General features: G+C 39.0%; 1 protein-coding gene and 1 pseudogene across 1 annotated transcript; one reads left to right on the plus strand and one right to left on the minus strand.

Moving 5' to 3' along the window:
• Positions 1-82: 82 nt before the first annotated feature.
• LOC139443993 (glutamate receptor ionotropic, kainate 3-like) lies at positions 83-15,567 on the minus strand. The gene is made up of 13 exons (XM_071224892.1): positions 15,388-15,567; positions 14,754-14,891; positions 14,226-14,525; positions 13,446-13,627; positions 12,850-13,023; positions 12,454-12,543; positions 10,372-10,557; positions 4,064-4,164; positions 3,808-3,895; positions 2,858-3,182; positions 2,129-2,346; positions 1,382-1,650; positions 83-383 (listed from the first exon to the last, which is right to left on the minus strand). The coding sequence occupies exons 1-13, from the start codon at positions 15,464-15,466 to the stop codon at positions 83-85; spliced, it is 2,451 nt and encodes an 816-aa protein (XP_071080993.1). The 5' UTR covers positions 15,467-15,567.
• LOC139442186 (uncharacterized) lies at positions 5,690-7,391 on the plus strand (annotated as a pseudogene).
• Positions 15,568-17,154: the final 1,587 nt, after the last annotated feature.

The following is a 17,154-nucleotide window of genomic DNA, read 5'->3' on the forward strand; positions in this document are numbered from 1 at the left end:
ATGCATTTCTGCTGATATTATCAAGATGTGATTACACGTGCCAAGCCTCCATAAGGTCCTTCTTGTACAACACTGTTGTACTTCAGGTTATAGAAGGTGTGTCTTGGTGGGATTGATCCTGAGATGACTTATCAGGGCACACAGACTCTTCAACACTCACAGACTGTCCTTGCTCTCTTTGTTTACATCTACGGTAATTAATGAATTCAATCATAAGGACGACGAGTGCCATGGCCACACCCACCCCTGCACCATAGAAAGCGCTCTGCAAGGCTAAAATGTCCATCCTCTTGGATTTTCTGCTTGGCGGCTCACATTGATGTTTCGGTTTCCATTGATTCCACCACATATGCAGGAGGCCGCTTTCATATATTTTCAATATTCTGCAAAAGTGAATAGAAAGTATAACACATTATCCTCGTCGACACGGATGCGCAAACGTTTATTCGGAAACCGGATTTATAATTTAATTAAGCCCTCAATCTATTTCTACGATTTACGCAAACGGTAATTTTATGGCGATTTAATGTCAACCTTCTATTGAAATAGGTGTGAATTATATTTACAAAACAACAAACTGATATTTATGCAAAAACGTATCTATGCGCCGCATGTTATAGTTTTACATCGCTGCAATGTGAAAAAATTGTGGGAGGCGTAACATCGTTCATTGGCTGTATTAAGCCGATTTAAATGAACGTATGGGTGCGAAAGAGCATGGAATGAGGCCATAGAAAGTATTCAGATGGGACGCTTGCTGAGCAATCCCAGCTAATTCTCCGAAACAATATGTTGTCAAGTTGAAATATCATAGCATGGTAGGTTACATTTATCTTGATAATGATAATAACTACAGAGTTATATAGTCCTGGTATCCAGTTCGAAGAAAACACAAAGCCTCAATACTCCAAGTAAGATTTGGTGAAAAGATAGGTTTTGAGTCTTGATCGGAACAAAGTAGGACTGTCGATGTTCCAGATATCCAATGGCAGCCTATTCCATAGCTCAGGGGCAACTTTGGCGAAACTCCGACCTCCAAAAGTCGCCGTTCTAACACTAGGCACAGAGAGTAGGGACTGGCGGCTTGATATGAGAGATCTCCCAGGCACGTACTCTTCAAGAAACTCGCTGATATAAGTTGGTTTTTGATTGTGTCTCGCATTGAACACAAATCAGCATAACTTTATACTGGATTCTCTCATTGATAAGCATAAAACATACACTGCCATCGTTAATACTTGGATGATGGCTTCTTTTGAAGATGTGGTAGTTTATACGTAAGTGAGATATTAGTGGGGAAATGACGAATGTTTCTCAAGCGTTCAAAAAACCATAATACGAGGATAATTACCAAACAAAAATCCAAATATCCTACACTCACTGTTTGGAGAATAGCTGTGTGTATATACTGTGCTTGGGTAGGCCAACTGCATATTTGCCAAAATAAAAGTTATCGCTTAGCATTTGTAAATCACATCGCCGTGGGTCGTCCCACATCTCCAAAGTAGACTCTTCCGCGATGTAGACGTACTGGCTCTTGGCCGCTCGGCGCAGGTGCTCTTCGCCCTCTTGATGCAACCAATCAGGGTCATTGGCCATGTTTTCCTCCACATGGTGCCATATTTTCTGATAGACAGATATGTTGGATTCCTGAAAACAGACCATGGATTCTGTATATATCATAAAATATCATCAATAATCTCATGCCTCCCTTTCACAGATCACTTCGACTACAGTGGCGTCATTGCCTGTGGAAACTGTTTACATGTGCTAGTAGTTCATGCAGCCACTACGGTAAATATAAATGTCAATGCAAGAGATTAACCAGTCTAGATTATACACCAAAACAGATTCCAAAATAGCTGTGAAAGTTATATGAAGGGACTACGGAAAATCAGTGATGACACAAAAGTGTTCCCGAAGAGTAAACAAAATTGGAAATCATACTGAAAACATCATTTGCTAGAGCTTCAGATTTGGTAACATATGTTTATAGAGAAGTCAGTGTGTTTGGTAAATGTGTATAGCCTGCCTTATTTTCACCTTAGGTTAAGTGTCTGGTGGATCGTCACGCAAGAAGCCCGGTATGGGGTCAAGCCAAACTCACACATATTGTACATGTACTGACCTGAAAAAGAGTGACCCACGATGATCCTCCTACAAACCCCCATCGGTATGTGTCCTGCTGCGCCATGCCAGCCAGGTTGGAGAAGGGAGGTTTCTGTCGCCCGTCGGTGAGGAAGGCTATGAGATTACCACTGTAGGTAGCCGCCATTATCACCGTGAACAGCCACCAGCAGCTGAGCATTGTACGTCCGGACTCTGTGTTGGGGAGATATGCTCCTCCTGAAATAATAGTAAAGGCTTTATTAAACATCGATGCGCCAGTGTAATTAAGGTGCAAGTATCTGCACCGAATGTCGCAACGGTATATTTACACACATTCACTTCTTGTTATATGTGTATTTGCCTGGTAACCTTATTACAGACACCACACACTGGAGTCGTGCATGGAACAGACTGACCTATGTTGTAGAAAGTCAAAATCAATTAATTCCATCTGTCATGTAAAACATGTGATTCTCTCTCATCAGGTCATAATGCATAATATGGCATCTTTTTTGTTGCTCTATACATCAATGTTAAAAGAAGAGAGATAAAAGGGTGCAGACAAATGTTTTGACAGATATTCCTTTATGGAGATACAAAGTTTGCATTCTTATGATAAGAATAACAAAACAACGTAGCTTTTCAACTGAACATGTGTTGCCATAATAAGAAAGTATCATAGCTTGTATAATGCAAAGAATACTTTATAGCATTTTAGAATCTTTGCTATTGAGCAGTGTTGATTTACCGTTCGCCATAAGAGCTCCAAAATGATACCAGAATATATCGCCATAACGGGTCGGCATATCCGTGGGTCTGTTGTCTGTCCACGAATGGACAGGTGTCACTTCTTCTATCAGGAAGAGGAAGACAGTGGAGAAGATGAGGGAGACGAGGATACAAATGAGGACCTCATAGCGGAACAGGGAGAGTAGGGTCAACCATTTGTTGGTATTGGGATCTTGTCTGGCGAATATAAGAGCTGAGTTGACGTAGAAGAATGGGAGTGTGACGTCGATGACTGTCGATCTGCTCTTAGTCACAGCCATCGGTGCCACGACCAAATCAACTTCCTGTAAGTGTGAAAACAACTACTTTTACTCCTGAATTGATAAACAAGCTGTAAGTGTGCGCATTAAAGAGGGACTATGTTCGGAAAAAAATGTCACTCTCGGGCACTCGTTGTATACAACGCTGTTTGTCTGGAAACTGAATATTTGATATGTAGACCGATGGTATTCTTATGCTTATGTGGCGGTTGGGTAGCGTATTGGATTAAGCGTCCACAATGTGTGTACAATGTGTGAAGCCCGTTTCTGGTGTCCCTCCCCTTGATATTGCTGGAATATTGCTAAACGTGGCGTAAAACCACACTCACTCACTTATGCTAGTGACACAGAGACAATGTGTCAGTTTTCCAGTTCCTCATAATAACTTGAAATTTGCTCCCAGTCTGACATCATTTGAAACGTTTTTTCACATTAACCCATAAGCATTCATTTATATGAACTGCATTTATTATGACGTCGAATGTGACATGATGTTACTCTTCTAAAACATTTGGTACACGCCCAAACTGAAAGATAACGTTTTACTCTGTCAGGATTAGTAACGATGATAAGAATTTTGACCTTTGACGTCGGTCCTTATATTTATGCAAGATCCTTTATGTTACTGTGTATCATGTCTGTAACATACCTCAGCGGAAAGTAACTTCACCAGGCCCGTCCAACTTCCGCTCAGTACCCGACCCCACTCCCTATCTTCGGGCTCCACGAGCGTGTAGCTAATAAACACAAGGATACTCCAGTCACAACCATTCAACAACAAATAGGAAACCTTGCACGCTGATACTAGTTTAATGATTAAGCAAAAACAATTTTACACCTCGTAATAGTACACACACTCTCACAAAGAGACATTGAAAAAACATTAAACACTGAAAAAATTAAACCTGAAGTTGAGTTGTTTGGCCAGTTCCTGCAACAGCTGGATGCAAAGGCCGTCGAATCTGACAGAACCGTTCACCACTCTCTTGATCACAAATGGCGCCCACTGTATCAATACAAAACAGTTGTGATGACACACCTTGCCCGAGCTATTTCATGTTCTTCTTGTTCCATGATGGTATTCAAATATTGCCTGTCTTTTACCAAGCAGTATGACCCATATCGCTTACATGTTACTGATCGTGTTGCTGATGATATATATAATCATACAAATAGTTTGCGATTAACAAAAATAGCTGAGCAGAATTTATATTTGAAACTGTGATTCAGAAAGAGTGTTTATAGAAGCCTTCAGGGTTCACCTTCAGTACAATTTAAACTAACCGCAAACTCTTACAAATGTGCTGACAAGACTGATTCCGGTCAGTAATACATACGATTCACGCCCAAGACGTCCTCATATACAAGCTGCTAAAAAGATTTTGCACTGACAGAGTGCAATTTACGTCAATGTAAATATGTAATATGTATGCAATATGTATTCTTCCTGGTTACCAAACCATTTTCCCTTGAGCCAGACCCTTTCATACTTGTATATGAGTCTAAAACACGAAAGAGTTGTGTTTACTGCTGCGAACGCTGTTACCCTTGTTTGTACACAGCGACAGAGGCTAGAAACTCGTCTTCATCTGTTTACAAGTTTTGACACAATCAATTTCAAGTTTACTTGAAGATATATGGTTGGTAACATCGAGGTATAAACATTTCTACGATGTAAATTCCACTCTGTTACTCTGGTACGACTGAGAAAGTATATTGCAAGCTTTTGGGACATGAAAGAGCTTGAAATTTGGAGCTTTTCTGTAGTAGTAAGTGATGTCATATTTTCTGCGTCATAATGAAGGGGATTACGGATTAATATTGGCGTGCGGTGTAAAATTAAACCTTGAAATACTTGCTGGCTCATCTTTATTGGCGCATATATCATGCTGACTGACATAGCAGTAGTTGTGTTACACTCTTTCTATGCCTGCCACACCTTGCCTTTGTTAGAAAAGCATATTGATGCAAACAATGTTTTTGTTAAAGCATCTGAAGCGTCATTTGTTTTGTTTCCTGAATTGAAATAGACAACCCACACAACACCTATGCTGCTTCACTCACTATCTCATCGTAAAATGAGATAAAGATGCTGATTTTCAATTTAGATCTCAGTTTATATTAATTGGGAAGTGAACGCGTATCGTGAGGTTTCAAATGTTTAATTTAGCGCGGCGATTCAGTCAGTTTCTGCCCGGTCTCAGTGAAGGGAACCATAGTTTAAAGCAATCTTAAACAATAGTTCATGAACAGTCTTAAAGGCATATAGAGATAAGCACCAGGTGTTCATGCACAGGACCCAGTTGTATCCAAGCCTCATTAACTAATGGCTACATTTAACCCTAATCCACCATTAGTTAATGGCATTATTAAAATCGGTTGTATCAAACGTTTATTAGCATCACATTATCCAATGATGCCTTAATGTAAGTGTCTTCATTAACCTGTCATTAAATTCGGGGTTTCCCCTAAATATTTCCCACAATTCCTTGACGTAAACACGTACGCATTACTCCCGGTCGTCTGTCAAAATGGCATCGTATCCACCCAAACCTAGTAATAGAAACAAGAATTTCGACAGCTCCGAAATTCAGCTTTTAGCCGAGTTGGTGGAGAAACACATCTCCATACTTAACAGTAAGTTGTATAGCACCGTTACCCACGAAAGAAAGAAGTCTATTTGGGCAGAGATAACTTCCAAAGTTAACGCTCTCGGTGCTCTCAGCGTACAACAAAAAAATAAAAACAAAATGGCCCAACATGCACCAGGCGGCCAAAAGGGCAACAGCAACAGACAGCTGGACATAAGGAAGACCGGGGGAGGGCCCTGTATTGGCCCACTTTCCATAACGAGTGAAAAGATAGTCGACATTTACAAGGCATGTCCCAGTTTCACTGGACTCACGGGCATTAAATCGGACGATCTAAAATATATCTATACACAAACTGTTGTAAGTGTTAAAAAAGTACTTACTATACATGATACAACGAACAAGTAGCCTTATCAGCTGTTCATACACGTTGAACAAGGCTATGGGGAATCGGGTATTGCACATGATTTGATGATCATTTATCAAAAGGAAATGAAAAACAACAACATTTAACCAACCTTTTCCACAACACATTTAATGAAATTGCCGCGTGTGAAAAAAATACACAGTGTACATTTACATTCGTAATGGTATTTCTCATTCGTTCTCCGACAGGCAGCCATTGTGAAACTAGAAGGGGGGCAACTCTCATTACCCCTATTTTTAACCCAAAAGTTCATGTTGTGTCTTTAGATGTTAAGTTCAAATCTTGACATTCTTCGTCTCCAAATGCAAATTTTATGTGAAGCATTTATACTTTTCAAGAGAGAATTTTCCTATGACAACGAAAAAAATTGGTTGAAAAAATATGTCTGATTATAGCAAAGTAATTTTTCTGAAGGTGGCTGAAGACATAAAATAGGCCATGTTATCACACAAATATATCATACAATTCTAATATATCATTTTCCTTTGGTAATGATAATAACCTGGTGCCGTACCCGTTTTAACAGTGTAAAAATATTAATTATCTTTATTTTAACTTATTTTAAATAAGTGTGCAAATAACTTTATGTGTATGCAGGTACGGAAGTCGCCGATGTAATTGGCACTCTTTCGACTTTACACCTGTTAGCACAGGCTTTAGAAGAAAATGTTGGCGATGTCCCTACTCAGGAAGCGTCTGTGCCCAGTTGTTCCAGCACACAGATCTACGAAGAAGGAGAACTGTCTGTCGACGCATCTGCATTACATGACGACATCAGTACCATCGAAGAGTGTGTCGTATTAATTAATAATGGAATCTTACTTCTTACTGCAGTGCTAACATACATGTAATGCCAAGTCCTTTTCTCTACTCGCCCATCCCTTAGATTGAAACACTCATACTAATTTTGGCCTTTAACACTCGCGTATACAGCGTAGAATTCACTATATATGCACACGGAGACACGCATGATAATCATGATCCAAAAACAATGTATTTTTCAGGCCTTTGGTCCAGACTGTGGGGAAATCAAATCGTGTCACCAAGAGAAAGAGCAAACAGGATGACATCACCCGACTGCAGTATTAGGTTTTGCTTGAGCAGAAAAAGAAAGTCATTCAGCAAACTATTTACTTTGAACTCATGAACAAGAAGCTACGATTGGAGTTGGATGGCTTGATGTACCAAGAATCGAAGAGACATCCTCATATTTGAAATGTGCCAGTTGTTCATTAAAAAAATGCAATTAGTTTGAAAGTGTGCTACACAGTGTTGTGTTGTATGTTGTATCGCTCCAGTTGAACGACCGGGAGATAACTAACAATGACAGTGAGATGGTGCGATAAGCCATCAGTTGACACACGATTTCGACGAAATTTATGTGAACCATATTAAAATATATCTTGAATAAAATTCATATAATAGACTCCAACTCCAGAAACACGATGAACCTTACATGCTCACCGTGAAGACAAAATCACTCTCATTGTATGTGTGTAGCGCTCAGCTGTATTTTTTCTGGAGGGAAACGCGCACTGTACACTGGACAATATATACGTAGTTATCTACATTAAAGTTAAACAAAGCTGGGAAACCATATCCCTTTGACTCAAAATGAAAATACAACAGTGCACGCTAAACAATTTGGTTAACCATTTGTTTCAATTTCATTTTGGCAAAATGTGCTACCGCCAACACTGTTAACTATTCTATACACCTAGTATCGCTGCATTCAGTATAGTTATGGTAACCCAAAGGCAGTTTGACCATTTCAGATAGTGAAATAGTGTCTTGTGATATAATCAATGTTGCTCCGTCCATCTCCGGGACCTGTATATTTCCCTTCAATGTTACTGTCGTCCTCCCCATCAACATTCAGGATGGGTTCACGAAGAATTATCGCCAGATTATGCAACACAGCACAAGCACCTGTGAAACATAGTAAGATTGTTTAAAGGGTTTACAGTATTGTTATCATTCGATTCTTATGTCATGTAAGTGAGTGTGCACTATTCCAGCTATATATACGATGTGGGGGCACTTACAAACCTTATACATTATCAGTATTTAATGTCTTAATTTGATTTCACGTAAAAACTTTATTTATAGTACAGTTTTCGGATCTTTTATATGGGTTAGGTTCAAATTTATTTCATAGTTAAATAACTATCTTAGTAAGCTAACTAATGATGGTGCAAACTCTCTCTGGGTTCATTCTGATTTGACCGTGCAGAACATGGAAACGCCGTTTGAGCCACCCAAATGCTCTTTCTATGGTTGAACTTGTTCTTTTATGGGAAGAGTTGAATCGCTCTTGCTCGGGGGTAGATGGCTTTAGATATGGAGTCATCAAATACGGACGACATGCGTATCCACTGTCACCAAGAATAACGCCGTCTTGTAGAGTGGTATAGTGTGTTTCCAGGTGTTTACCTTGTACTTCTTGAACACGTGGCTGTCATGCGTTCTGCCTGGCCATCTCGCCACTAAGTTAGTAAATTTACCTGCAGAACAAGACGAAACGGTCAATGCTAATATAAGCCAATATTTCCATCGAACCTGGTTTATATAGCAGTCACTGCCATATAGCTTAAATTTCTGCTGATCGCGGCCATAAACAACAAATACTGAAATCATATCATAGTATAAAGATTTGTCTGATAGCTATTTCGTTTAACAATGTGAATGGTGTCAGGGACGTAAACGTATTGCCCTTGTGACTTTGAAGGGAGGACGTGTATGCTCCGTGCATAGGTTTTACAGTGACCTTTTATGTGTTAATATGTAAATACGAATTTATTTAACGCACCTTGTCTGTCACACGCTGCTTGAACGTTGGTCGAATGGTAGCCTTTCCTATTGACAAAGGCAGGTTCGTTGTCTGATGGTGCCTGTATCTGTACATGTGTCCCATCGATACAGGAAATCGAGATATATTGTAGAATTCCTTTCAAATGTCACCTATATCCCTCTCGGACGGCCAGGTAACAAACTTGGGCACAAGAGACTCGTTAGGCCGTTGATTTGTCAATGCCTATTGTGTCGCCAGTGATTTGCAGGAAACTTCCACTTGCAAAGAAGTGTAGGGTTACCAGAACCTGATAAAATGGTTTTAAATAGGCTTATGATAGGTTTGAACAATTTTCAAATATTTCCATAACTCTTATATCTCTTTTGTTATTTATTTTGCTGTGTTTCATTATGTCTCAGAAAGTAAAGTATTAATGATTGATATAAGATGTGCATACTCTAATAATTAAAAGGTTCTTTTGGCCAGGATCGAACACGCAAAACTGTTCTCTTCAGTATGCACGAAACATTTAGTTTAAGTCATCAGAGTAACTCCCCTTTATGAAACTGATCATGGCTGACAACGCCAAGTTAAAAACGTATTTTTCTTTGGTGAAGTGAAAAGAATCCATGAATTTACATTACTTCCAATAGTGAAATATATTTATAAGGTTGGCATCATTAGGCTGCATATATACTGTATCAACACACGTGTTAGTGAGCAGACCCACGCAGAACTGCGTATCATCTATTTAAAGATTACCGCTATAAATTTGCCCGATGTGGCGGTATAATAATATATTTATTTCAAACTTGCTGAGTTTCTAGTGACGACGTGTTAATTATCAAACTTTTACCTGTAGTTCAACACAAAGTGCGTGCGATCTTGCAGATTTGGGCTGTAATTCATCTCTCACAAGATTGCAGATATATCTGATGCTTGCCCTCCCAAAACTGTAGCGGGCCCTTACTTCTTCATCGCTCATGGATTCGAGGTGATGAGTTCGTTTCCTGAAAACACGGTCTTTCCTTGTGGGCCCTAAGCGTTCAAACAATATGTTCGCTTCCATGTTTGTTTTTAATGACACGCTAATGATGCCCCAGAACCATCATTAAGTTAATGACGCGCTAATGACAGCACGAAGTCTTTAAAACGTTAGTACAACTGGATTTATTGATACATTAGTTAATGGAGGTTTAATGACACGTTAATGCATCATTAAAGTTGTTACAACCGGATCCCTATTGTTAAATCAACACATTAACAAACTGTGAAACAGAATGTAATGGTATGTAAAGAGAACGACAGAAAATCAATGATGTTTTCAATATGATCTTAAAGAGCACTGTTTACACTGAGCACCACAGAACAAAGCAACAAAATTATGAAGTGTATTCTAAATACCTCCAGAGTCCCGACAATTAACGTTCGGTTGTGAAATCCATAATTGCCGCCATGATAGAGCTGATGCTTGAGCTCCATTGTTTCATCTCTCCCAATATAACCCACGGTTTCAACATGTGTTCCAGTATGGGTTTTACTGAGAATTTGCATTTTAGCTTGAACGGGTGATTCACTTGTGGTTGCATTCTGCAAAATAAGATGGTGTCCATTTGAGCCGACGAATGTTGTTTTATACCGTAATCAGATATCACAAGTGTTTTAGCAGGCAAATAGTGTTTTACACTATAGTGAAACAAATACACCTGTTTTCGTTAACCAAAGGGAATTTACACCGTGATCAGATATCACAAATGTATTAGATGGAAAATGGTGTTTTACACAGTAGTCAAACAATACACCTGTATTAGCTGTTCAAAGAGGGGTTCACTGGAAAATCAAAGGTGTATCCATTGATAACATACACCCTATGAGTTGCGACACCATAGGCTGATGTCATGACGCTGCCCCTCCCTTGTACTCCAACGTACACTTACGAGGGGCGTTCAATAAGTTTTGCAACTTCAATATAAGACCAAGTTTTGGCTGTAGGGTGGGTGATTTAACTGTATAGCCCAGACTTAGCCCCCAGTGACTATTTCCTGTGTAATTTGCCCTACGTGGAAGACGCTTCCAGGATGACGAGGACATAAAGGCAGCCACAGAGCTGTGGTCAGAGGGCCAATCTGCGGATTTCTATAAAAGTGGCATTTAAAGCTTGAAGGACAAATGGAATAAGTTTATTGAGGTGAATGAAGATTATATTGAAAAATAAAAGTGCAAAAGATATTCTGCGACTTGTTCTCATATTGAAGTTGCAAAACGTATTGAACGCCCCTCGCAGAAATAGTATTTTGTCATTACTATCACTCAATTTTAGTTTCTTTAAACTCTTACTTCCACGTCAGAATTTTGAGATCTGATTGGTTTATGTAATCTTGATGAAATACTTGGTAACCTGCCTGAAAAGGCTATAAATTTCTGACCAGGAAATAAGCCCCTTATACTCACCCCGCTACGAGCCAAGGAGCTGCACGTTTATATAAAAAGTCACAAAAAGTCACGCGATACAGCAGAAGTGGACCCCAACACAGCCGAACAGCTCTTTTCTATCAAAAATCAATGTTGTTTTAATTATTTTACAATGGCAGATGGAAACATGTCGGCAAGATAAATTCGTTGTATCACTCGGGGTATATGTGGTTTTGTCATGATATTCCCAGGGAGGAAAAGACATGCTGTTTAAAGACATGGTAAAAGTGATACAGCACAATTCACCTCAGCTCAAGCGAAAAGCTCTTTTCTACCGGATTTATTTTTGTCTTAATTATTTTACATTCGTGGCTTCTGAATTTTCCACGCTGCTTATGACAGATTTGTCTTTATACCCATCTCCAAAAGACCCTTTGCTAGGACAAAGGTTTACCCAGAAGATCACCGAGAACTATTATAGGCACACTTGGACTTGTCTCATCCAGGGGTTCTTTGAGTGGCATTTAGAAGTTGGAATGGTAACTGAGACAAAATTGTTATGGATGAGCAACTTCTTTATTACAATTGGGCAACGTTTCGTTGTAGATTCTAACACCGTTATCAAGCAAATAATAGGGCTGTTCCACAAAGGGATTTTAGTGCCTTAATATCGTAACCCCAGGTCATCTTACGAAAACAATACGTATCAATCTGCTCTGACTACAATACCTGAACTGTTTGACTGCTCTCGTATCCATCCAGAATTAACTACTCATATATTATGGTATATCGTAGCCAGACAATACAGCTGTATAAGCTGGGCTTTAAAGTCAGGCCACACATCTGTAACACCTTACCCTAGTTATGCAGTGTATATATATGAGCTAATAAAAGGGATTTTACAAAGTTCTAATGTATAGCCTTGAACTATAAGTCTGAATAGAACTTAGGACAGGTTTACATGTGGTGGATAGTTAGAACATAAACTGAGCTTAAATCACAATATTCAAACAGTTAATGAGGGCACTGTGGCCATTCGATCCCCATGTGAGTCACCCTATTGAAAACAGATACCTTCTGTATCCATTGTATTTTGTCAGCCGCCTGAGCTGTCATAAGAATCTTTTCCAAGCTTGACAAATGCTTCGTGATCATCTCCAGGTTCTGTAAATATGACAGGAGCTAACACATCATTAAATATACGGAATATATGTACTTTGCAATTTACAAGGTTATTGATTCTGATGAAGGAACTCAATTGGAATTATTGATGTAAATCCTTTTCCTCGGGGGATGGAAAATACATATCCATATTATAATCATCCATAGACACATTCAAATTATTTTCTTTTTTCCACGAAATTCATTTCCCATGAATAACAATAATTATTTAGTGACATAATTGTTCTGTTGAAGGTTTGCAGCCCGAATGGTTAGTAAACGATACACCCAAAACCCACTGTTGCTTACCAGTGGTGAATAATACCTAGAGCACGGATTGAACTCCAGGAAAACTACATCATCAGTTTTGAATGGTTCACGACTGTGTGCAATGTCCATGACATTTCCAGTAGAAGGAACCACCAGCCACTGTGAGACCCCAGATGCCCTCGTCACTGACGTGTTCGATTCCATCAAGCGAGCCTGACAATAAACAGTTATGTGCGTCATGTAACCAATTCTGTACTTCGTTTCCATAATATATCCATTTCCAATCAGAGTCCATGCAGTATAGAATTGATTATATAGTCTTCATAAATATATCCCATACCCTTGTGCCTAATTCAAATATTTGTACAAAATGTGCGAAATACGTAACGAAATGGAACACATAAATATTCCTTACAACAGGTGTAAAGTTTCAGGAACTATGCATTCCCATACATAGAGTTGTGAAACTGGAATCTTTCCTGCGGTTACTGTTGATGTTATAATCATTGTAAAATCTCATTCTGGAAGTTTAATATTTGCAATAATGAACATTGATATATTGTGAAAGAAGGCTGTGTAATGGTTATTGTGGGTCAAACTGAACTGGAAACACACCAGCAGTTTGCAGGCACTACCTGATTGAGGAGCTTCTGTATACAATCGAAGGGACACATCACAAGAAGGTTGAGGTCCTTCTCTGGAAGCAGCTGGTATATGCTGGAGAGGTCAATACTTTCTTGTGGCTTATTGGGATCATCTATCATATACAGCAGTAACTTGAGAGAAGCCAGTTTACCTCCAGACAGTGTAGTCAAAACTGTTGATAACGTAATTTGGTAGGTATTATATCCGTTATACCTTTCTTTGTGCATATGTTTAATATTGATGTTCTGATGGGATAGTCAGTTACAAGATTCAACATAAATTTGTCATATAATAAAATAATTGCCAAGAGGGTACTATAATATTTTCATTGTAAAATGGTTAATGGTTTACTTCGACCGGGAGGAGACGGCTATCATTGAAGTATTGAATTTACCCAAACATATCTTACTCCACACTGAGGTCTAACGCAAGTGATCTTGTCTGCAGATAGGGAATTTCTCATTTATGTTAATTGACAGCCTAGCTTTACCGGTCATGCCAGTTACTATCGTCTAAGTACAATGATAGCTTTGCTGAATGGCAAATTTTATACTAATTTGTGTACACTATCCGTGACTGACTTTTGTGGCTGAAGTTGTATGCCATATGCAAATTTGACTCTTGCATCCGAAGTTGTATTTATATCAATAAATGTCTGTTGTGTCCGAAATTGCGTAGTATATCCGTGGTTGACAGTTGTCAATTGCAAGAAATGTTACTTTAGGAGAATAATATATATATTGGATAACGTGGATTGTTGTATATCCTACCTTCATAGGATGACGTTATAACAACGCACGTCTTCCATTTCACATGATCGAGTATCAAATTAATTCCTCTCATGACAAACTCCTTTGAATCGGGTCTGACAAGGGCATTAAAGTAAGACTGCTTTGTGTTTGTGTCGTTGAACACTGATTGAATGTACATTGTATGGCTGGATAGGAAGTCAGGGCAGACCACGGAGCAGAGGCTGATGTTGATGTCATTCCCGTGGCAGAAGGGACTGAAGTGATGTTGACAGGGAGAGAGCGATGCTAGAATCACCACGTCCCCAAGTACCGATCTCACTGAAACTCATGAACACTGTATTGCCGAAACTGTGCCAGTAGGACATATGTACCGATATAACTACATACAGTATAAAAGTTACCGAATGGGTCATATTTGAACTGAAGCTGTTTTTCCTCTAGATCTTTTTGTGCAGTCCTTAGAACAGAAAGTAAGAACGAACTTATCAGCACTAGGTATACATGTTAAGTGAAAACAGCGATATCCTAAATAAGAAACAGTGTTACCTGTCTTTGACGCAGCAAATTGTTCCCCAGCCGAGATCAGCCAGGTGGTCACATTTAACTGACTATTGACTGACACATTTCCATGGCACACCACAGGATCTGGGCATTTATCATGCTCCTTGATATTCAGTAAGATATCTGGTAAGAAAAGTATCCCGATTAGATGCTGAACCTAGTAGAATCATATACCATTTTACTCATTGAAAACACACAATTAACTGACGCTTTTCTGTTATTCCTACGGATCTTTTTTACACACCTTCACTTCATCACATTTGACAATACCATTCAACAAGTAACAACTACCATATTCAACATATCACTTTTTCATGGAGAGAATCATTTAATAAACTGTACTAATGGTATTATTAAAACTAGAGGTTTAATTACGGTGAAAGGGTATCATCAGAATAAATCATTAATGCGCATTTGCAGAGTGTCAATTGTTTGCCGAATGTTCATACACATTTATGTTTCTTGTGTGCGTGTGTACATAGGAACTTGATATACATGTTATTACATAACATTATGTCATTTGTTAATGCACGTTACCAAGTCAACAAATCTAAATACTCAATATGTGTGAATTTAAATAGATATATTTGTAGAAAATAGTAGAATGAACTGAACTTACTCAGAGAGAGTGTCAAAACATGCGAGGATGTGTACATCACGAAGATGATAAACTGCAAGGTACAAATCCCAGACATCATACAGGCGTCTGTTTCCGAGTCTGTATGTCTGGAAAAAATTCGATAACTTCTTTCGGACTTTCAATTAAAACACAAAGCCGGCTTTTATCCTCAGGACATAAGATGTGTGAATACCCGGACATATGATAGACAACACCTGTTACAAAACGCTGAGAAGCGTCCATTAGCCCACGTGTGAATTCTGATGGCTGTTGCGATGTACGTCATCGACTCAACGTCCCAGCTACAGAATAAGCCTGTGTTGATTAATATTCATCTCTAGGGCATCGAAAGTCGCTGTCACTGCTATTGCTTGCATGGATCAATTTGACAAACATCGAAGCAAACATGGTTGCCTGTCAGTATAGATAAACTTTCAATTACACGACTGAAGACAATGTAAAAGTCCACGCACACGCACGCAAATCACAGACCATAAACTTATACCTGAACGCGTATTGCAACCTCAAAGTGATGTTCTGTCTGATACCTTCAGGTTGACATCCCTTGACAAACCTAATCGACATGTGCAGCGTCCGTTATCATATCGTATCCATTTTGAGTGTTAGCACTAGTAACGCTGGTTACCTTACAGATAAGGTATGACGTGATGACGTGTGAAACCGAATATAGTATTCTCGTGTAGACCTAGAAATGAACATTGCTGGCGTTGACCATATCACTGTGACTTGTAGACTCGTGAAACAAATCTGGTCAGTCGAGTTGTGAAGACCCCACAGACTAACTGACAAAGTCGATGTGAACACAGGCACCTACTTCAGACGACAAAGGGATAATTGAGTTTAAATAAATCAATGGTATTGATTTCCTGCCTCGTGGAGATAATACACCGTCATTTCTAAAGACTGAATTATTTTGTGCTTTGGCTGGATGAATATTTCAATCAGTTCTAATACATTGTCTATAAGTGCCAGAAAAAGCCCCTGAATAATGTACTTTCTTGTTATTGGCGTTACCCATGGTACGCCATTGTTCGGAGCCAGCCTAGAGACAGTATTCGTGATAAGCAATAATGAAGGTCTGCGTATATTGAGTGAAATGTAAAATTGAATGTTTGTTCCACACATTGATCGAGGTTTATTTAAGGAGGAGTGAAAGACTTCTTGGTGATTGGTAGCGGTCCATGTTTAAATCATGTATGAATATATTTTATGCTCTGGGTAAAATGATCTCAGGTATAACTACATTTCAAGTATAAATTAATTCACCTTATTATCTTCTATCTGGTATGGTGGTACTGATATCACGTGCCCAACCCGTGAAGATCTGGGTCAGACTACATCTTCAGCAGCCTTTGCTTGTTGTAAGACGCTGGATCGGGTGATCAAGCTCTCTGCTATCTCTTTTAGGGCATTAAGGTATGTAGTGACTTGCGTCTTTTCCCGCACAATGACATTTAATGTTCCTGGACATTACGACATAATATATCTTATGCGATGTTATGCCCATGTGGGAATCAAACCCGGACTTTCGGCTTGAGGAACTAAGGACCTACCATATGAGTTTGGGGGTTGGGGATGGAAGTTTTATTTTAGTTAAAACTATGAGCCTAAATAATTCGTCTTAAAACACCCTGCAACGAGGTAATTTTGCTGCAGACAGTTTTTATTTTCTTTGAACAATCTAAAGCACAGTTATTTATTTTCAAGATTTTTGAAGGACAATGTATTTTTTTGCATAAAATCCCA

The sequence above is a fragment of the Haliotis cracherodii genome, unplaced genomic scaffold, assembly GCF_022045235.1.
Source record: "Haliotis cracherodii isolate W230 unplaced genomic scaffold, xgHalCrac1.p SCAF_5, whole genome shotgun sequence".
In the NCBI taxonomy this organism is placed as follows: domain Eukaryota; kingdom Metazoa; phylum Mollusca; class Gastropoda; order Lepetellida; family Haliotidae; genus Haliotis; species Haliotis cracherodii.